The 19,888-nt window shown below is 28.9% G+C and overlaps 4 protein-coding genes across 7 annotated transcripts; 1 reads left to right on the forward strand and 3 right to left on the reverse strand.

Moving 5' to 3' along the window:
* Positions 1–2,295: 2,295 nt before the first annotated feature.
* Positions 2,296–3,170, reverse strand: LOC122506948. The gene is made up of 5 exons (XM_043619395.1): positions 3,132–3,170; positions 2,997–3,066; positions 2,790–2,906; positions 2,519–2,698; positions 2,296–2,428 (listed from the first exon to the last, which is right to left on the reverse strand). The coding sequence occupies exons 1-5, from the start codon at positions 3,168–3,170 to the stop codon at positions 2,307–2,309; spliced, it is 528 nt and encodes a 175-aa protein (XP_043475330.1). The 3' UTR covers positions 2,296–2,306.
* LOC122506978 lies at positions 2,774–7,008 on the reverse strand. 3 transcript variants are annotated; one of them, XR_006302060.1, is made up of 8 exons: positions 4,701–4,734; positions 4,431–4,610; positions 4,224–4,340; positions 3,953–4,132; positions 3,746–3,862; positions 3,475–3,654; positions 2,997–3,384; positions 2,774–2,906 (listed from the first exon to the last, which is right to left on the reverse strand). XR_006302060.1 is itself a non-coding variant. In XM_043619436.1 (7 exons), the coding sequence occupies exons 1-7, from the start codon at positions 6,598–6,600 to the stop codon at positions 3,263–3,265; spliced, it is 915 nt and encodes a 304-aa protein (XP_043475371.1). In that variant the 5' UTR covers positions 6,601–7,008; the 3' UTR covers positions 2,929–3,262. The 3 variants fall into 3 exon arrangements, 2 of the variants coding, with proteins under 2 accessions (XP_043475371.1, XP_043475370.1); XM_043619436.1 differs by lacking the exons at positions 2,774–2,906; positions 4,701–4,734 and adding an exon at positions 6,582–7,008 and having other exon boundaries at positions 2,929–3,384; XM_043619435.1 differs by lacking the exon at positions 2,774–2,906 and having other exon boundaries at positions 2,929–3,384.
* Positions 7,009–14,479: 7,471 nt separating this feature from the next.
* LOC122506864 (eukaryotic translation elongation factor 1 epsilon-1) lies at positions 14,480–16,860 on the reverse strand. 2 transcript variants are annotated; one of them, XM_043619249.1, is made up of 5 exons: positions 16,683–16,860; positions 15,846–16,049; positions 15,673–15,768; positions 15,418–15,578; positions 14,480–15,269 (listed from the first exon to the last, which is right to left on the reverse strand). In XM_043619249.1, exons 1-4 carry the CDS (start codon positions 16,767–16,769, stop codon positions 15,447–15,449), a joined length of 519 nt encoding a protein of 172 aa, XP_043475184.1. In that variant the 5' UTR covers positions 16,770–16,860; the 3' UTR covers positions 14,480–15,269; positions 15,418–15,446. The 2 variants fall into 2 exon arrangements, with proteins under 2 accessions (XP_043475184.1, XP_043475183.1); XM_043619248.1 differs by lacking the exon at positions 14,480–15,269 and having other exon boundaries at positions 15,336–15,578.
* Positions 16,861–17,107: 247 nt separating this feature from the next.
* Positions 17,108–19,300, forward strand: LOC122506845 (thioredoxin reductase-like selenoprotein T homolog CG3887). Its single transcript, XM_043619205.1, has 4 exons — positions 17,108–17,748; positions 18,177–18,306; positions 18,417–18,612; positions 18,717–19,300. The coding sequence occupies exons 1-4, from the start codon at positions 17,612–17,614 to the stop codon at positions 18,848–18,850; spliced, it is 597 nt and encodes a 198-aa protein (XP_043475140.1). The 5' UTR covers positions 17,108–17,611; the 3' UTR covers positions 18,851–19,300.
* The last annotated feature ends 588 nt before the right edge of the window (positions 19,301–19,888 follow it).

Raw genomic sequence — 19,888 nt, forward strand, 5'->3', positions numbered from 1 at the left:
TATCAACTGCTCTTTGAAGATGATCCTTATTCTTTCTTGAATTTTTTTTCTTTTTTTGTAAAATTGCCTTTTTTTCTTTAATTTCTTTAATAACAGTTGCCACTTGCAAATCTTTTAAAGCAGTATTTGTATAAACGACATGCTTCACGCCTAATGAAATTTGTGGAATTAATGTGAAATTCTTCTTCTTTTTATCATGAAATTCTTGTTGAATCATAATGAAAAATGGCAAAATTTATGCCATTCTTCATCTTTTGTCAATTTTGTAAAGTCCAATTTTCTTCCATCATCATCATCATCCTTTTTCAGTAAATCAATAGGGAATCCTTTCACTTTACATTTATTTTCTTGCAGCAGGAGATTTAAAGCAGCAACAGATTGTTTATAAAATGAAGGCCTTCTTTTTCGAAATTTCTTTTTTTCCTTATTCTTCTCTTTTTCTTTTTCCTCATTCTTCTCTTTTTCTTCTTCTTTTTCCTTTTTCGATTTTTTTCTTCGCCTTCTTGGCCTTTTTTTATAATAGACTTTATCGCAATGTTTGCGATATTTTTCCTGTCGAACATATCTTTCATCGCAATAGTCTGATGTATTTTTTTCTCGCATTTCATCTGGAATTTTTTTTTGAGATTTTTGAAATTCTTTTCTTTGTTCATTTTTAATGCTATTTTTAAAACTCCTAATTTTTATTTTTTCATCATTATCATTTTTGATACGGTAAACTGAACAAATTTCTTGAATTTCATCTACTTCCATATGATTTTTTTCTTCGTCTTCAATTTCCATTAATAGCTGCAAATATCTTCTTAATCGTGATGCTGCATGCGTCGTGAAATTTGTTTTAAAGTTTCGATTCAACACTGAAGCTGCCTCCTGAATTATTGCCGTTCTATATTCTCCGTCATAAAGTGGAATGTCATTCCTTAATTCTTTATATTCGTTGACCATTGTATTTATTTTCGCATCCTGTTCAGTTACTTTACGTTGAGCATTTACTTTCTGCTTTAATGATATTAAAAATGACAGAAAGTCGGGACCATTGTTGGTCCATTTCTCCAACAATGATGGGCAATTTTCAACATTTTCAACATTCGTTTCTTCATATAGGCCGAATAATGCCATTGTTGTTGCCTCATACATCATTGATGAAACAACCTTTGCATCTTCTTCAATTCGATTTTTAATGTTTGCTGATTTACATAATTTTCCCAAACAAACTTTTACCGTATGCTTTTCTGTTCCCATTAATTCCAATCTTCTTCTCACTTTATGATGCAACGGTTTATCAATATTTTCATTATCCAAAGTAATTGACGTTCTTTTTCTGTTTGAAGAAACACCAATTGTAGATTTCTCGACACTGTATTTCTTTCGTTTTGAAGAGGGGCCAGCACCACTTTCAATTGATGAGTCAACACCTATAATTGGAAGAAATGAAAATTTTATTAATTTTATATTGAGAGAGATTAAGAAAATATAAAAGAAGAAAAAAGAATACAAAATTTTACCATCTCTTTTTGAAGTTGATGTTGAATGGGAAAATTTAGCTTCTTGCTTTTTCGATTTCTCTACTTTTGAAGAAGTGATTTTTAAATCAGGTCCAGTTGATGACGATAATGATAATGATGTTTCTGTTGGTACACGCGGTGAACTGAACACGGTGACAGCTTTTCAGGAGAATCACTTGGTGCTGAAAAAGAAAAAAAGGAATTAAATAAATTAAAATTTTTAAATTGTTATTTTAATAAAATATTTTTAAAATGTACCCAGGTGAAAATGATTCATCGTACGAATCATTTTTTCCTTGGTTAATTATTAAAAACTTACATTTCAAACTTAATCTTTGACTATGAAATGAAATTTTTCTTTCCGGTCCTTTACTCGAAGACAAAATTTGCTTTTCAGTCTTTTCAATTAAACTGGTAGACATTTCTTCGCGAGATCTAGTTGGTGCTGAAAATTAAAAAGAAACAAAAGAATTAAAATTAAAAAATTCCTCAATTTAAATCAAATACTTGAAGAAAATAATTTTAAAAAACTTACATTTTAATCTGAATATTCCACTCGAGCGAAAAGTTTTCTTCTCTGCTTTTCGAGGTTCAGCCTGCACAGTCTTTGGAGTTGATGACGATGAAGAAAATGTCAAATTTTCGTCAGATTTTTGTGACTGTGAGTTACCGTAGAAGAATCTGGTAGAATGTCCTTCACGAGATTCATTTGATACTGAAAAAATAGAGAATAAACAAATAAATTACAATTGTTAACTTTACATGTAAATAAAAATATTTTTAAAATACATCTGTTAAACACTAACATTTTAGACTCAATCTTTCACTAGAAGAGAAAAATTGTTTCTCCGGAATTCCAGATTTTAGATCTTCAGTCTTTCCAATCGAACTGGTAGACATTTCTTCGCGAGATCTAGTTGGTGCTGAAAATTAAAAAGAAACAAAAGAATTAAAATTAAAAAATTCCTCAATTTAAATCAAATACTTGAAGAAAATAATTTTAAAAAACTTACATTTTAATCTGAATATTCCACTCGAGCGAAAAGTTTTCTTCTCTGCTTTTCGAGGTTCAGCCTGCACAGTCTTTGGAGTTGATGACGATGAAGAAAATGTCAAATTTTCGTCAGATTTTTGTGACTGTGAGTTACCGTAGAAGAATCTGGTAGAATGTCCTTCACGAGATTCATTTGATACTGAAAAAATAGAGAATAAACAAATAAATTACAATTGTTAACTTTACATGTAAATAAAAATATTTTTAAAATACATCTGTTAAACACTAACATTTTAGACTCAATCTTTCACTAGAAGAGAAAAATTGTTTCTCCGGAATTCCAGATTTTAGATCTTCAGTCTTTCCAATCGAACTGGTAGACATTTCTTCGCGAGATCTAGTTGGTGCTGAAAATTAAAAAGAAACAAAAGAATTAAAATTAAAAAATTCCTCAATTTAAATCAAATACTTGAAGAAAATAATTTTAAAAAACTTACATTTTAATCTGAATATTCCACTCGAGCGAAAAGTTTTCTTCTCTGCTTTTCGAGGTTCAGCCTGCACAGTCTTTGGAGTTGATGACGATGAAGAAAATGTCAAATTTTCGTCAGATTTTTGTGACTGTGAGTTACCGTAGAAGAATCTGGTAGAATGTCCTTCACGAGATTCATTTGATGCTGAAAAAATAGAGAATAAACAAATAAATTACAATTGTTAACTTTACATGTAAATAAAAATATTTTTAAAATACATCTGTTAAACACTAACATTTTAGACTCAATCTTTCACTAGAAGAGAAAAATTGTTTCTCCGGAATTCCAGATTTTAGATCTTCAGTCTTTCCAATCGAACTGGTAGACATTTCTTCGCGAGATCTAGTTGGTGCTGAAAATTAAAAAGAAACAAAAGAATTAAAATTAAAAAATTCCTCAATTTAAATCAAATACTTGAAGAAAATAATTTTAAAAAACTTACATTTTAATCTGAATATTCCACTCGAGCGAAAAGTTTTCTTCTCTGCTTTTCGAGGTTCAGCCTGCTCAGTCATTGAAGTTGTTGGTGATTGAGAAACTGTCAAATTTTCGTCAGATTTTTTTGTCTGTGAGTTTCCGTAGAAGAATCTGGTTGAATGTCCTTCACGAGATTCATTTGTTGCTGAAAAAATAGAGAATAAACAAATAAATTACAATTGTTAACTTTACATATAAATAAAAATATTTTTAAAATACATCTGTTAAACACTAACATTTTAAACTCAATCTTTCACTGGAAGTAAAAGATTGTTTCTCCGGAATTCCAGCTTTCACATTTTCAGTCTTTCCAATTGAACTGGTAGACATTTCTTCGCGAGATCTAGTTGGTGCTGAAAATTAAAAAGAAACAAAAGAATTAAAATTTAAAAATTCCTCAATTTAAATCAAATACTTGAAGAAAATAATTTTAAAAAACTTACATTTTAATCTGAATATTCCACTCGAGCGAAAAGTTTTCTTCTCTGCTTTTCGAGGTTCAGCCTGCTCAGTCATTGAAGTTGTTGGTGATTGAGAAACTGTCAAATTTTCGTCAGATTTTTTTGTCTGTGAGTTTCCGTAGAAGAATCTGGTTGAATGTCCTTCACGAGATTCATTTGTTGCTGAAAAAATAGAGAATAAACAAATAAATTACAATTGTTAACTTTACATATAAATAAAAATATTTTTAAAATACATCTGTTAAACACTAACATTTTAAACTCAATCTTTCACTGGAAGTAAAAGATTGTTTCTCCGGAATTCCAGCTTTCACATTTTCAGTCTTTCCAATTGAACTGGTAGACATTTCTTCGCGAGATCTAGTTGGTGCTGAAAATTAAAAAGAAACAAAAGAATTAAAATTAAAAAATTCCTCAATTTAAATCAAATACTTGAAGAAAATAATTTTAAAAAACTTACATTTTAATCTGAATATTCCACTCGAGCGAAAAGTTTTCTTCTCTGCTTTTCGATGTTCTGCCTCTTCTGTCTTTGGAGTTGATGACGATGAAGAAAATGTCAAATTTTCGTCAGATTTTTGTGTCTGTAAGTTACCGTAGAAAAATCTGGTAGAATGTCCTTCACGAGATTCATTTGTTGCTGAAAAAATAAAGAATAAACAAATAAATTACAATTATTAATTTTAAATGTAAATAAAATTTTTTCAAAAAACAACTTTTAAACACAAACATTTTAAACTCAATTGTTGTTTTCTCTTCATTATGTCAATACAGTAGATACTGGTACATGAATTTCTGTAAAAAAAAAATTTGTTAAAAAGACAAAATAATAAGGGTGCAATCTAATAGCATCGTTTTGCGTTGGGTTTTGTAATTAGGCTATTTGGGTATTTTTTTAAAATTTTAGCAACTACAAGCTACTACTTGTGTTAATATATATATATATATATTTTAGAATTTCCATTACATTAAATTCACAAATTATTAGAGATCAAGCAACTATTTACAAAAATTATAATAAAATTCTTTAAAACGAAATTCAATTAGTAGTTTAAAAAAAATCTTTGAAATTCAATTATATTGTCTTGAAATTAGAAAATAATCAATTATTTGAGAAAATCATTTTCAAAAAGATGAATTATTTAACAAAATTTCCATTAAAATAATTATAGTTTTGATAGAAATTTGAAAAAAGTCTGCATAATATAATGTAGAGAATAAATAATTTATAAAGTTTCTAAAATTAATTCTTTTAATAGTCAAGTTACAAAAAGCAAAGCAAATAACGATGCCATGGGACTGCACTCGGGGACTTATTTTATCAACGATTATTTAATAAACTGTCGAATAAAAAAAACGTCCGTTTTGCCTTAATAAGGCTTTGCCGTAATACAGCTTTACGTCCGTCTGCCTTAAAAAGGCTTTGCTGTAATACAGCTTTACGTCCGTCTGCCTTAATAAGGCTTTGCTGTAATACAGCTTTACGTCCGTCTGCCTTAAAAAGGCTTTGCTGTAATACAGCTTTACGTCCGTTTTGCCTTAATAAGGCTTTGCTGTAATACAGCTTTACGTCCGTCTGCCTTAAAAAGGCTTTGCTGTAATACAGCTTTACGTCCGTCTGCCTTAAAAAGGCTTTGCTGTAATACAGCTTTACGTCCGTTTGCCTTAATAAGGCTTTGCCGTAATACAGCTTTACGTCCGTTTGCCTTAATAAGGCTTTGCTGTAATACAGCTTTACACCCGTCTGCCTTAATAAGGCTTTGCTGTAATACAGCTTTACGTCCGTTTGCCTTAATAAGGCTTTGCTGTAATACAGCTTTACGTCCGTTTGCCTTAATAAGGCTTTGCTGTAATACAGCTTAAGTTCGTCTGCCTTAACAAGGCTTTGCTGTAATACAGCTTAAGTTCGTCTGCCTTAACAAGGCTTTGCTGTAATACAGCTTTACGTCCGTCTGCCTTAAAAAGGCTTTGCTGTAATACAGCTTTACGTCCGTCTGCCTTAAAAAGGCTTTGCTGTAATACAGCTTTACGTCCGTTTGCCTTAATAAGGCTTTGCCGTAATACAGCTTTACGTCCGTTTGCCTTAATAAGGCTTTGCTGTAATACAGCTTTACACCCGTCTGCCTTAATAAGGCTTTGCTGTAATACAGCTTTACGTCCGTTTGCCTTAATAAGGCTTTGCTGTAATACAGCTTTACGTCCGTTTGCCTTAATAAGGCTTTGCTGTAATACAGCTTAAGTTCGTCTGCCTTAACAAGGCTTTGCTGTAATACAGCTTAAGTTCGTCTGCCTTAACAAGGCTTTGCTGTAATACAGCTTTACGTCCGTCTGCCTTAAAAAGGCTTTGCTGTAATACAGCTTTACGTCCGTCTGCCTTAAAAAGGCTTTGCTGTAATACAGCTTTACGTCCGTTTGCCTTAATAAGGCTTTGCTGTAATACAGCTTTACGTCCGTTTGCCTTAATAAGGCTTTGCTGTAATACAGCTTTACGTCCGTTTGCCTTAATAAGGCTTTGCTGTAATACAGCTTAAGTTCGTCTGCCTTAACAAGGCTTTGCTGTAATACAGCTTAAGTTCGTCTGCCTTAACAAGGCTTTGGTACTATTGCTTACCTGTAACACAGTTGAGCATGAAGTGCCAGTCTCGTCTCGGGCGCCTGCTTATATACCCGTGTCCCCACCACTTCGAGCGTCCCCACCAGTGCGCGCTTGTACTACTAGCGCCGTGGTGATGTACAAACTATTTCAAGCATATTTTCGGTAACTCGTACCACGAGTCGATAATGCAGAAAGTGAAATTACCTATAGTTGTGTCAAATTTCAAAATAAAGAATTTGTTGGTAAAGCAGTTTTGTTTTGTTTACGATAATCTGTGCAGAATGGAATATACAAACGTGTTGTATAATTAATTAAGATAAGTATTGTTTTTTAATGAATAAATAAATAAGTAAATAAATAGTTTAATTATTTTAATGCGAATTAATTTTTTTTTCAGGTTTAAATTATAGGTGCAAAATATGACAGTAAGAAGAAGAAGAAAATTAAATTTTGCATTGAGGTTAGTTTTAGTTTTACTTTTAATATTATAAATATATATAATAACATATAGTAAATAACAAATAATTAATTTATTAATTATAAATAACAATATTAAAAAAAAATTTATTGAAATTTATGTTTATCAATATAAATCTTGATAATCACACAAATTAATATTAAAGGTATATTGAAATTGTTTTTATTTTTTAGGTTAAAAATTCCAACCATACGGCAAGTCATAATAAATTTGACACATACCATAAGGAAACGAGCGACATCAGTTCGGAAAATTAATTAGGATAAATATTGTCTTGAAATTTTATTTTGAGGTTAGTTTTAATGTTTAATTATTGTTTATAGTAATAAATAGGTATATTTTTTTCTCTTGTTTCTAACTCTATATGTAGGCTTCTCATGGAAACATTGTTTTAATATAAATTTTTTTTTAAATTTAAAATTAACCTTAGAAGAATAGAAAATGTTGACAAAGAAACCAAAGAAATTACAGTTCCTCTACGGGTGACTTGTCTAAACAGATAATCTTTGATTCGCTGCTTTTTTGACAAAATGGTTACTAAAATATTATTTTGAATAATTTAGCCCATTTGCTGAAAAACAATTTCTTGGATAAACTCATTTTATTAAGTAAACGTTTGTGTAAAGCCACATTATATCGAATGAAATTTATATGGATTTAACGTTTGACATAATTTGTAATTTTGATCAAATTACATTTTGGACTTTTTAAAAACGGGGATATACAGGCGCCCCAATCAAATCGCTCTCGACTGTGTATTAAACGTTTTAAAAATGCGCGGTTCATTTCGCTAATAAGATCATTTTTGTAGCGCAAGCGCAGTTGCGTTTGGTGAGGGTACCTGGCAGCACTGTTCTTTACGTGTTACGAGCGACTACCATCTCGCTCGTTAACTTTCGATATATCGATTTACGAGTTATCGAAGCGCGAAATTATAACATTTCGTTAATAAACTCAATTATTTTAGTATTTTCTCACGACTTTAGACAAATATTGACGAGACTAAACAAGAAAGTTTGACTATTGTAAAATATAATACTTCACGGTTTAATAGTTCCCAAATTCCGAATATGTATCTGAAAATCAACATTTCTTAGAATTGTCATAAATCAAGTAGAATAGCGAAAGAAAATGTAATCTCTAGTTTCTTTAGTGTCATAAAACCGAGAAACCCTCGAAAAGAATATAAAAAATATCTCAAGTGTCCTTTTCTATAGGACAATGCAACATGTGTTTACCATACTTGTGACCACAGAAATGGCTTCGAAAAGTCACGTACACATAGACTTTCATTATGCGACGAAACTTAATTATCAATTGTATAATATGAACGTTATGAACAATTAACAACAATATTATATTGTTGCTAATAGTGCAGCATGAATGTATTATTTGAAAATGATATTATTAGTAAACTTTATCTGATTGATTGTTGTAATATTATGGTATAGGATATGTACATATGTATGTGTATGTGTGTATGTGTGTATATATATGTATATATATATATATATATATATATGTATGTATATATGTATGTATGTGTATATATATGTGTATATATGTTTGTAACGTATTGATATAATAATAATATTATATTATGATACATTATCAAATTGGTTATCGTTATAATTGTTGTTTATATTTAAATATGATGAGTGCAGTATAAGAGATTTATTGTTACTAGATATGATGTAAATAATTAATAATTGTGTAATTAGTGTGAATGCAAAAGGGTTATGTTCACTTGTTGTAATACATGTTTTCAATACATAGAGTATGTTTATACGTGTATTAGTGCAGTGCAGTGTTAGTGTTGTGATTCTAAAAACTTCATAGACTTTACAAACTCTATAACAGGGCATGCGCAAAGATTCTGCCATGGACCAAGGGATAAATGCTCCCTCACGAATTCAGTTCTATTTTGGAGTTCTTTCGTAACGGACTTCAGAGTAGTCCCAAAAATAGCCTTAAGAATAACTTCGACTTGTGTAATGTTTGACTTTAATATATAATAAATGTATTGGGTTTACTCGTGAAATGAGTCGGATTAATAATTAATTGATATTAATATTAATTATTAATTGATCTTTCTTATTTTCGAGGTTTTTCCCTCCGTTTTAACGGAAATTAACTTGTTTTATTTTGAATATTTCCGCCTTCCTTTTCAAAGGATTAAACCAAGATTGAACATCGAATCAAATCGCGGATTTTACGCCTGCGCGTAAATAACGTAAATCCGCACGTAACAAACTTGGGGGCTCAACCGGGATCTTGGTGCGGAAAAATTTAAATTTTTGCAAATTTTGTGACTTTTATTCGAAATTTTATGTGAATTTGAACTTTAAAGAACAATAGTGAAAATAACAAATATTACGGGTTGTAAATCTAACAGTGTTAAAATTTTAAGGAATTTCATAAAATAAACTATATAAAACAGTGTAAATATTAACATTTTTTGTGTACCATGAACATTTCGAGAAAAATTTGAGACTAATGAATTAATCAGTGATATAAATGGAAGTGAAATATTCAATCTTTTTACTTTGGACATCATGGAATTCATCTGGAGAACCAAACTACAAATTCAAATTGTTGTGCTGGATTAAATATTGTTGCTGTATTAGGACGTCGAACGAGTGTCAATTTTAATAATAAAAATAAATTTTAAAAAACTTTATTCAACTGGGAGTATCCTGTTATCCTGCTTTCCTGAGTTCTGTACTTCGAAGAGATGCTGATACCTGATTTTTCCTGAACCAATGAATAGGATTTTCAATATTTTTTGAGCGGACTTCTGCAAGGTCAACCAACTACAAGAAGAATATTGTTTCCAAAAGTAAGAAGAATATAGTGGAAAAGTGTGTGCGCGAAAGAATTTCAAATTTTGAAATTGTGATCATTTCGTTGTGAAGTGCGTGAAACGTAGTGTTTTGGAATAATAAAATAAAGGTATGATTAGCGTATGATTATGAAATTATAGATTATAATTTGTCTCTTCTGAGGTTATGATTTTTACACTATTTAAAGGTATAATTAAGAAATTTTTTGGAAAGTTTTAAAATTTCCGTGTGAAACAATTAGTTTTCTTATTTTTGCTATTTAATAAATTATTTAGATGCATTTTTATTTTTGTGATAATTGAGTATTTCATAATTGACATATGTATTTTATAATAATTAATATATTATTGTTTTGTTGAGTCTAAATTAAATGTGTTGTGTTAGTTAAAAATTTGATATAGTTAGTATATAGTCAAACTAATTAGGCAATAATTATTGTTTTTATTAAATATTTAATTGTCAAATTATTTAAGATATAGAAAATTTAATATTGATATTTTTAAAATGATAAAAATGGTTTATTTTCAATTTTGAATAATTAGAATACTTATAAATTAAGAAATATTTTATATATTTTTATGTTTACATTTTTATTTAGTCAATTGTTGTATAATACGAAGTACTTTAAAATATTTTAATAATATAAAATGACACTAATTCTCATTTTTGTAACTACAATATTTTCGAATTAGTTTTTCTAAATATTTTTAATTCTGTGAATTAACATCTTTCTTATTAATTTAAATAATAGATTGTTGTATTTAAAATGTTGAATTAATTAAAATTTTTAGTATTTTTCTTAAGTTGTCAGAATTAATTGTTTTTACGATTGTATATAATCGATTTAAGGTAAAGTCTAGAAGAGACAAATGGTGTGAATGAATTAAAAATTTTGTGAATAATATTAATGAATATATGATTGTGAATATTCCGTACATTGTGGTGAAATTAATGCAAATAATGGAATTTTATTGTAATGTAAAAATGACGTGACATGACAAAGACAGACATATTTTTGAACTGTTTTATGATATTTTTAAACAGACAATTTTAAAGGCAACAACGCAATTTCTTTTACTTCCACGGCTGTTTTCTCTATCTCTACAAGTGTCAATTTAATTTTTAAAACTTTGTCCGAAATATTCAACCCTTAATGTCACGAAAATACCTGACTAATCAATGAAAATTTGTTTAGTACATACCAATTTCCTTTTTAAAAGATAAGCACTGCTTTACATGCAAAGAACCTGATTATTGCACAAAAAAGGGCATCTCTCTTTCTCTTGTTTTAATGCGCTTCAACGTTATTATTTTCCACTTAATGGGTGTTAGAAAGGGTGTTTTGAAACCTTGAAAGTCTGTTGTATTACATGTATATGGCAGAAAGGCAATTTATTCATATTAATACCGAGGATTTTGGTATTTCTTCATTTGAAATTTTGGGAATGGAATTTTTGCACGAGAATTCTGCCTCCTTTAGGGTTTCAGAATGAAGAAATTATCCTTGATCTTCCACCCTTGAGACACACGAACGAGGGAAAATATTCCTTACCGCGAGATCTAATAAGTCCTTCTGTTTAAGTAAAGAAAGAAAGTTTAAAGAAAGATTTTTATTCTTTTTAAACGTATTGAAATCAATAAGAAAATTTGAAAATTGTACTTTGAAGAGGGGAGAGTTGTTGACAATTTTGGTATCATTTTGGAAGATTTAAATCTTTATAATTCGGGGTGTCTGACGTGTGAGAATTTATTTACAACAGAAAATTCTAGAAATTGACGGAAATTTTAAATATAAATGCAATTTGAAAAGTTTCATTAATTTGTAAAAAAAAAAAAAAATTTTAAGAACATTTATACTAAGCCTTATATTCTTCAACAAATTTTTAAGAAAACATATATCAGCAATCAAACTAAGTTTCAGTCTACATTTTAAGTTTTGATAAACATATTATAATTAGTTTTGCAGAGGAAATAAACAAACATATGTTTTACTTTTCTATGCACCAAATTTTGAGTTATATATGAATTAAAGAATATTTTTTTTTTCATTTTAAAAGTATACCTGTTTTATGTATAACTTAAACTATATTAAATCTAGACAATTTCACTGAGATAAGAAAGTTGTTCTCTCATTAAGGTTTGAATAATGTTGAGAAAAATAATTGTTTTTAAGTTTATCTAAAATTTTAATATATCTAAAATTAAAATCTTTTCAATTAGGTACGATTATTTTAATCCTCATTTTAATTTTTATTGTTTTAATACTTAATTTAATATATTTAGAATATTAGAAATTAATAAATAAATCTGAGAATTCTAGAGTCAAAATTCACTGGACACCCTGCAATTTCGGTGAGACCCTTGCGAATTGTGTGTTCTACTTGGCATGGTATACCAATTGACAACAAACGACTTGACAAAAGAAAAATCAATTAGTTTGGATTTATTTTGCACGAGGTGACACGTTCTATGAACAAAACACCTGTGTTTTATTAATTATTTTTACAAAACATGACGAAGGACGAAAGGCCGGGTAGAACCATGCAATTGCTCGGAGTCAAATAAAATTAGCGAACCAATTTAAGGTTTTGATGCAATGGACGGTTTATTGGTTCTGGGAATATGTGACCGCGAGACCGAGACAAAAGGTAGAATGTTGATGAGGACGGCCTCGGCACGGAGTCACAGGGTAGTGGTGAGTCTGGCCAGTAATCACACTACTAGAATTAATAAAGGTGATGTGGATAGCATTAGCCGGGAGTCACGCTACAGAGGTCGGGAAAGACATGAGAACAAAAGGGCCAGTGTTCAAAAGGGTCGTCTCGTGGTTTCGTTCCCAGATAAGGTTGAGTGGCCGTCGCATTGATAAACATTCAAAATGAAAATTTGAATTGTAATAGGAAACTGGAATTTTCATAACTCTCTCTTCAACCTTTCAATTCTCCTTGTAAAATAAGAACATTTTTCTAATAGTTACATTCACCCGAATCCACCACCTGCGAACATGGCATGTGTTGCCTAGAGGTCAAGGGTGGTGAGGATGGGGATGGTGTTTGTCGAAATCGTGAAAAGTATTTTAACGTAAAGTGGGTATTGGTCCCTAATCAGAAAATTTACAATGTTATTTTAAATGCTTCCATAACTATAAGAGAGGTTGCTAAATAAACTTAGTTTTGAACTTCATTTTTAAAAAAAGAAAAGCCCTTTCTTTATGACCGTTTTACTATTTGTATAAACGAAGACATTTTCTTAAGTCAGTGACATTTTTATAAAACCGATTCTGTGTCAGCAGGCTAACTACCTGCAATACAGGACTCTTTTTTTTCATCATCCTCTTTAAGGGGGAAGGGGTGTCGAGCAACTGGGACTTGCTCGTACCATGTCTTTCAATTTTCACCTTTTTTTCCCTTCTTTCTTACCCCCTCAAAAATTTTCACTGTGAAAAAGTAGAAAAGAAAATTATTTCTTTTGATGTTCTGTATGAAATTATTTTAAAAATTCTGGAATATTTACAGTAAAATAAAAAGAAAATTTTCCTTTCATTTTTAGATCTTCTCTCCTATTCTTGAACTTAAAAGACAAGTTAGAATCAATCTAATAATTATATCTCAATTTTTGTAGTTATGATTGTTTCAGAAAATAAATTTTAGGTTATTATAGACAAATTTAAAATAAACAAAAAAATTTTTAAATACCCAAGCGAAATTTCTTTTATAATTTTCTTGCGAAAATTCTCTTTAAGGGGGAAGGTGTTACGAGCGACTACCATCTCGCTCGTTAACTTTCGATATATCGATTTACGAGTTATCGAAGCGCGAAATTATAACATTTCGTTAATAAACTCAATTATTTTAGTATTTTCTCACGACTTTAGACAAATATTGACGAGACTAAACAAGAAAGTTTGACTATTGTAAAATATAATACTTCACGGTTTAATAGTTCCCAAATTCCGAATATGTATCTGAAAATCAACATTTCTTAGAATTGTCATAAATCAAGTAGAATAGCGAAAGAAAATGTAATCTCTAGTTTCTTTAGTGTCATAAAACCGAGAAACCCTCGAAAAGAATATAAAAAATATCTCAAGTGTCCTTTTCTATAGGACAATGCAACATGTGTTTACCATACTTGTGACCACAGAAATGGCTTCGAAAAGTCACGTACACATAGACTTTCATTATGCGACGAAACTTAATTATCAATTGTATAATATGAACGTTATGAACAATTAACAACAATATTATATTGTTGCTAATAGTGCAGCATGAATGTATTATTTGAAAATGATATTATTAGTAAACTTTATCTGATTGATTGTTGTAATATTATGGTATAGGATATGTACATATGTATGTGTAAGTGTGTATGTGTGTATATATATGTATATATATATATATATATATATATATGTATGTATATATGTATGTATGTGTATATATATGTGTATATATGTTTGTAACGTATTGATATAATAATAATATTATATTATGATACATTATCAAATTGGTTATCGTTATAATTGTTGTTTATATTTAAATATGATGAGTGCAGTATAAGAGATTTATTGTTACTAGATATGATGTAAATAATTAATAATTGTGTAATTAGTGTGAATGCAAAAGGGTTATGTTCACTTGTTGTAATACATGTTTTCAATACATAGAGTATGTTTATACGTGTATTAGTGCAGTGCAGTGTTAGTGTTGTGATTCTAAAAACTTCATAGACTTTACAAACTCTATAACAGGGCATGCGCAAAGATTCTGCCATGGACCAAGGGATAAATGCTCCCTCACGAATTCAGTTCTATTTTGGAGTTCTTTCGTAACGGACTTCAGAGTAGTCCCAAAAATAGCCTTAAGAATAACTTCGACTTGTGTAATGTTTGACTTTAATATATAATAAATGTATTGGGTTTACTCGTGAAATGAGTCGGATTAATAATTAATTGATATTAATATTAATTATTAATTGATCTTTCTTATTTTCGAGGTTTTTCCCTCCGTTTTAACGGAAATTAACTTGTTTTATTTTGAATATTTCCGCCTTCCTTTTCAAAGGATTAAACCAAGATTGAACATCGAATCAAATCGCGGATTTTACGCCTGCGCGTAAATAACGTAAATCCGCACGTAACATACGGCACTTTTGTACAAAGAACGCCATCTTGTGACTATCAATTGTATTCGATTTTTATAGATCATATCACTCAATTGATAACAATTTACCAAATTTAAATTTCTTTTCTAAAAAAAATTCTTTTTTTTCGTATATTCTTCTTGCTTACAATGAGTAATAATGGTAACAATGTCACAGTGACAATAATCAGCTGATAACTGTCAATTACCCTCAGGAGTGTATATTGATTTTTTAGGGCCCCTGGATAAAAAAAAATTCTCATAAATCAAAAAGAAAATTCAAGTAGGTATTAAAGTTAAAATTTTGTTTCTTTAAATTTTAATGTTTTATTTTTTCAGTAGAAAAGAAGAAATTTAAATATATTTGGATTTATCCAGAAAAAACTTACAAAAAGAGAGGGTGGGATTTTTTTTTTCTTCACAAGTGCATATACATTATATTGAGATTGATTAATTCTAACTTCTGTCTTATTTTCTCATCCTGTTGTAAATTTTCAAACCACCTTGACATGTGGATAAATTCCTTTTTCTCCAAAGGAGTCAAGTCTCTCTGTAAAAAAAGAAAAATAATTATTTTTTTAAAAAAAGCATTTTTCTAATTATAATTAAAATTAAAAATTTTAAATTAAAATTTAAAAAAATACCATTATAGGATGTAATATATGATACAAAGAGATGTCAGCGACAGAAATTTTCGTTCCTCCCAAATACGTGGTGGTGTTAAGAAAATTATTCAGTTCCTGAAAAGAAAAATAAAGATAATGTTTAAAAACGTTTTTTCGAATTTTTTTTGTCTTGATTATAATTTACAATTTACCTTTAATACTCTTTTGGTATTGGCAGAATTATCGGCGTAATTTGCACAAACAGACGCATATTCGAGCCATTGTTGTGTCAATGCTCGGGATACAGGATCATCGCCAAGAAGATGCTTCAAATTTGAAGAATTCGTCATGGCTTGAACGATTGTACTGAATCCCTCAACTGTTTGGTTTTTCAATAAATTACTCATTGCCACTACCTGCGGATAATAATTGCAAAAATTATTTATAACAGAAACAACTATTTTTTTCCGAAAGAAAAATATTTTATACATTTCATAAATAAACGAAAAAAATAAGAAAAAAGACGATCTTTGATTTTAGAAAATACGAAAGCGGAACATTTTTCACAAAAATCGAGAAAAATGAATAGAATATACAGAATAGAATATCAACGGTTTCCTATTGAAACTTTCTACCTGACTTAGCATAAAAAGAATTATAATATATTACTGTCCATCGTAAAAATTTTTTTTTTCACAACTTTACAAAAACCTTTCAATTCTCGCTAATTCATATGGAAAATAGTAAACCTTCTGCTTTTATCCCTTTAGGACCTTTAGTACCGGCAAATAAAAACGAGATTCTAAAGAAATTTCAGGGAAAATGTCTGAAAATTCACACAACTATTGATCTGTCCCTGTCTAAAAAGGTTTAAAATTTTAAATCAGTGTACATTTTGTTACTCAATTAAAAAACAATAGGAAATTCACTGGAAAAAGTACAATAAACGACTATTATATATAAATAATAAATGATAATTCCCAAAAAATGAAACAAATAAAGTACATAGTAGACACAATATTGTTAATAAGTAATTTTAATTTTCTTACATTATTTTCCGACATGTGCATCTTTCCAGGAATGACATCCAAATATTGAGATATTCTCTTCACGCAATCAACATTGCACAGCACCATTATTGTTTATTTAATGCTAAAATCTGCTTAAAAAAACAAAATCAACACGTGTTTGCACTTTGTAAGCGGCATTTGGCATTTGCATAAAAATTTTGAGGTTATATTTTTAAAGTCCATGCGCCTGCGCACAGAAAGAGTGGGAGTTTCAAAAATGTTAAACATAAAAAAAAAATAATAACAATTAATATTATAATAATCATAATATTTTTAAGATAGTAAAAATATTAATCCACACAAGACAAAATTGATCATACGAATTAAATATATAATGTACTAAGTTTGAGACTTAAAAAAAGTGTCAAAGTTAAAGTTTTTTTTCTAACAGTTGGTATCTCTGTCTGTCAAACTAAAAAAAGTGTATTCGTGTAGACGTGCGTATTTCATTAATATGATTAATGTCTAATTAACAATATCAATAGCCAATTATATTTAATTATTCATAAAAACATAGTTGACGTAGGAATTAGTTCTTAAATTAGTAAATTTACTTTGAAAGTAGGGAAAGAATTTACTCCATAAAGATTATAAGTGAGACAGAGACAATAAAAGACAAAACAATTTTTTCGGTTTTTATTGTCTGAATTAACTTCGTTTATTAAAAGTATACGGACAAATTTTTACTATTTTATTTTATGATGTTACTATTTCTAGTTGAACAGTATGGTCAGTAATTATATAGGCTGACGAAATGTTTTGAGGTTATTTATCCATGTAAACAGACGTTCAGCTCAGTTCTGGTTTAGCAGTTTTTTGATATCAATCTAGACGAACGTTTATAGCCACTTCGTGATAAATTTTACATTACTTAGTTTCTTCATTATTATTTTAATGTAAATACAACAATGGTTTCGTTAAAATTAATTTTGTGCCTCTTTCTCGTGTTTATTTGTGTCGCTGATTCAAGAATCGAAGAAAATGAAGATGTACCTCTAGCAAAGTTTGGATCAAAATCAGGACCCACGTTAAATTTTTTCTATTGGTAAACATTAATTTGTTATTAAATTTACTATATTTTGTATTTTTGTTTTATTGTAGAATGTTTTTTTCATGTATTTTAATATAAATAATTCATAATATCGTGAAACAAGATTAAAAATGTAAGGTTATGTTTGCATGCATCAGCAATTCTTGTTGATTCTTAATTGGATTCAATAAAGTGGTAGATTCTTTATTCCTTGAAATTTACTATTAAATAAGATTCAAAATATATATAGTATTTTAGATTTAAAAGAAAATAATAAGTAATAATAAAATAATAATTAAATAACTCTAAGAATCGGGAAAATTGTCGTTTGAATTCGAATTATTTGATTAGTAAAGTAGATAAAAATCATATCTTATCAAAAAAATGTCATTCTCATAATAATTACATGTACTTATTTTTATTTCTGAACCATTTTTTTCCAGCTATTCGTGTGGATATAGAAAAGTATTTGAGGAATATGTTAGTATTTTGAGACAAAAATATCCAGAACTCCAAATAAATGGCGACAATTACAAACCCCCAGGATATAATATGTTTGTGGCACATTTTCTGGTAGAAAAATTTATCTATAATTTATAAGTATAATTTTAAGAAAAATTGAAAGTTGAATTAAATAAAGCGATTTATAACTATTTGAAAATAATTTGCTTTTCAATTTCCAGGGTATAGCAAAAATTCTAGTCATACTTTTAATTCTCAGTGGAATTAATATATTCCAATGGATCGGTCAGCCAGCGCCTTTTGTTTGGCAATGGTGCATTGACAATCGCCTTTACGCTAGTATTTTACTCTTTTTTATCTGTAATGCTATCGAGGGTCAACTGATTTCTTCCGGAGCCTTCGAAATCCATTTAAATGGTAACAATTATTAAAATTCTATATAATTTCTTAAAAATTCTACAATTAACCTTTTTTTCTAACTATAAAATATATTTTGAAATTAAAAAATGAAAAAATTACAGACGTTCCTGTTTGGTCAAAGCTGGAAACCGGAAGGATACCTCAGCCTCAAGAATTATTTCAAATTATTGACAACCATATGCAAATGATGCTGCCTGAAATGGATATCGGAAAACCGATGTCATTCACCAAGTAATTTTTAAGAAAAAAAATGTTCCAGTTTTGAAAAATAAACACATAAATAATGTTAAGAAAAAAATCATTGAAGACTTGTGTTGTTAAAAATATGTCGATAATAATTACGTCAAAGTCTTACACTTTGTTCATAATAATTGCTTCATACGCAAATTTACACAATAACTTTAAATTAGATTTTAAGACACTAGAGTGAAAAATAAAATAATAGAACAAAAAAGAGAAAAAAATGTTCTCTTGTTTAAAAAAACTCAGAAAGAAAATTATCTCTGAGCAGCGGTTCAAAATATTACGCAGGCGTGAAACGATCGCTTTTCTGTAAATGGTTTTTTTAGCGGTCATTGAAAAACAATTTTTGATTTTAACAATATTCACGAAAACTAAAATTTCAAAATCAATAAAAATAAATGAAAAATTGCGCACTTTTTACGTGCCTCTTTATTGGCGCATACACAATTTGTTTACTTTAATTTATTGTACGTGTGTGAATTTAAACTAAATAATCACTAGACAAATAACTTTTCATTTTAATATAAAAATTACTCTCTCATTTTTAATCAATTGTTTTTAAATGACCAATTATCAGATCTTTTTGTAAATTAGACGTGTAGTACATGTATATGAAATGAAGTAATGAACTTTATAATAAATGTACATATATATAATATAAAAAATTAATTTCTTCTCAATTTTTCTTCTACTTTTTTTTGAAAATATAATTCAAATCAAAACAAGTGTCACAATTTTTAGGTTATGTTTTTTTAAAACTTTTCAGTCTAACTTTTCAATTAAAAAATTAGTTAATAACAAAATTAATGAACTCAGTAAATATTTTAATATTTATATTACCTATACATTAATCAATAAGATAATTAATGAGCATATAAACAATTTTATTTGATATTTAAACATTTTGACAGATTACTCCGATACAAAATATAAAGGCGCATTTGCACATGGATGACGGTCATTGGTCGGTGAGCCCCCGCGCAAATTTGAATTTAGCCAATGATGACATATATCTTGCGGACAAACCCGG

The sequence above is a fragment of the Leptopilina heterotoma genome, unplaced genomic scaffold (assembly GCF_015476425.1).
Source record: "Leptopilina heterotoma isolate Lh14 unplaced genomic scaffold, ASM1547642v1 Lhet_44, whole genome shotgun sequence".
NCBI lineage: Eukaryota > Metazoa > Arthropoda > Insecta > Hymenoptera > Figitidae > Leptopilina > Leptopilina heterotoma.

Bases quoted from the DNA above. Each gene is read 5' to 3' on its own strand.
- LOC122506948 (XM_043619395.1), bottom strand. From the start codon at position 3,170: ATGAATCTCGTGAAGGACATTCTACCAGATTCTTCTACG. The intron at 2,907-2,996 runs GTAAGTTTTTTA...TTTAATTTTCAG, and splicing joins TGGAATATTCAGATTAAAAT to CACCAACTAGATCTCGCGAA. The intron at 2,699-2,789 runs GTTAGTGTTTAA...CTATTTTTTCAG, and splicing joins TGAAAGATTGAGTCTAAAAT to TATCAAATGAATCTCGTGAA.
- LOC122506978 (XM_043619435.1), bottom strand. From the start codon at position 4,731: ATGAAGAGAAAACAACAATTGAGTTTAAAAT. The intron at 4,611-4,700 runs GTTTGTGTTTAA...TTATTTTTTCAG, and splicing joins ACAACAATTGAGTTTAAAAT to CAACAAATGAATCTCGTGAA. The intron at 4,133-4,223 runs GTTAGTGTTTAA...CTATTTTTTCAG, and splicing joins TGAAAGATTGAGTTTAAAAT to CAACAAATGAATCTCGTGAA.
- LOC122506864 (XM_043619249.1), bottom strand. From the start codon at position 16,769: ATGGTGCTGTGCAATGTTGATTGCGTGAAGAGAATATCTCAATATTTG. The intron at 15,769-15,845 runs GTAAATTGTAAA...TTTTCTTTTCAG, and splicing joins ATACCAAAAGAGTATTAAAG to GAACTGAATAATTTTCTTAA. The intron at 15,579-15,672 runs GTATTTTTTTAA...CTTTTTTTACAG, and splicing joins ATATATTACATCCTATAATG to AGAGACTTGACTCCTTTGGA.
- LOC122506845 (XM_043619205.1), top strand. From the start codon at position 17,612: ATGGTTTCGTTAAAATTAATTTTGTGCCTCTTTCTCGTGTTTATTTGT. The intron at 18,307-18,416 runs GTAGAAAAATTT...TTCAATTTCCAG, and splicing joins TGTTTGTGGCACATTTTCTG to GGTATAGCAAAAATTCTAGT. The intron at 18,613-18,716 runs GTAACAATTATT...AAAAAATTACAG, and splicing joins CTTCGAAATCCATTTAAATG to ACGTTCCTGTTTGGTCAAAG.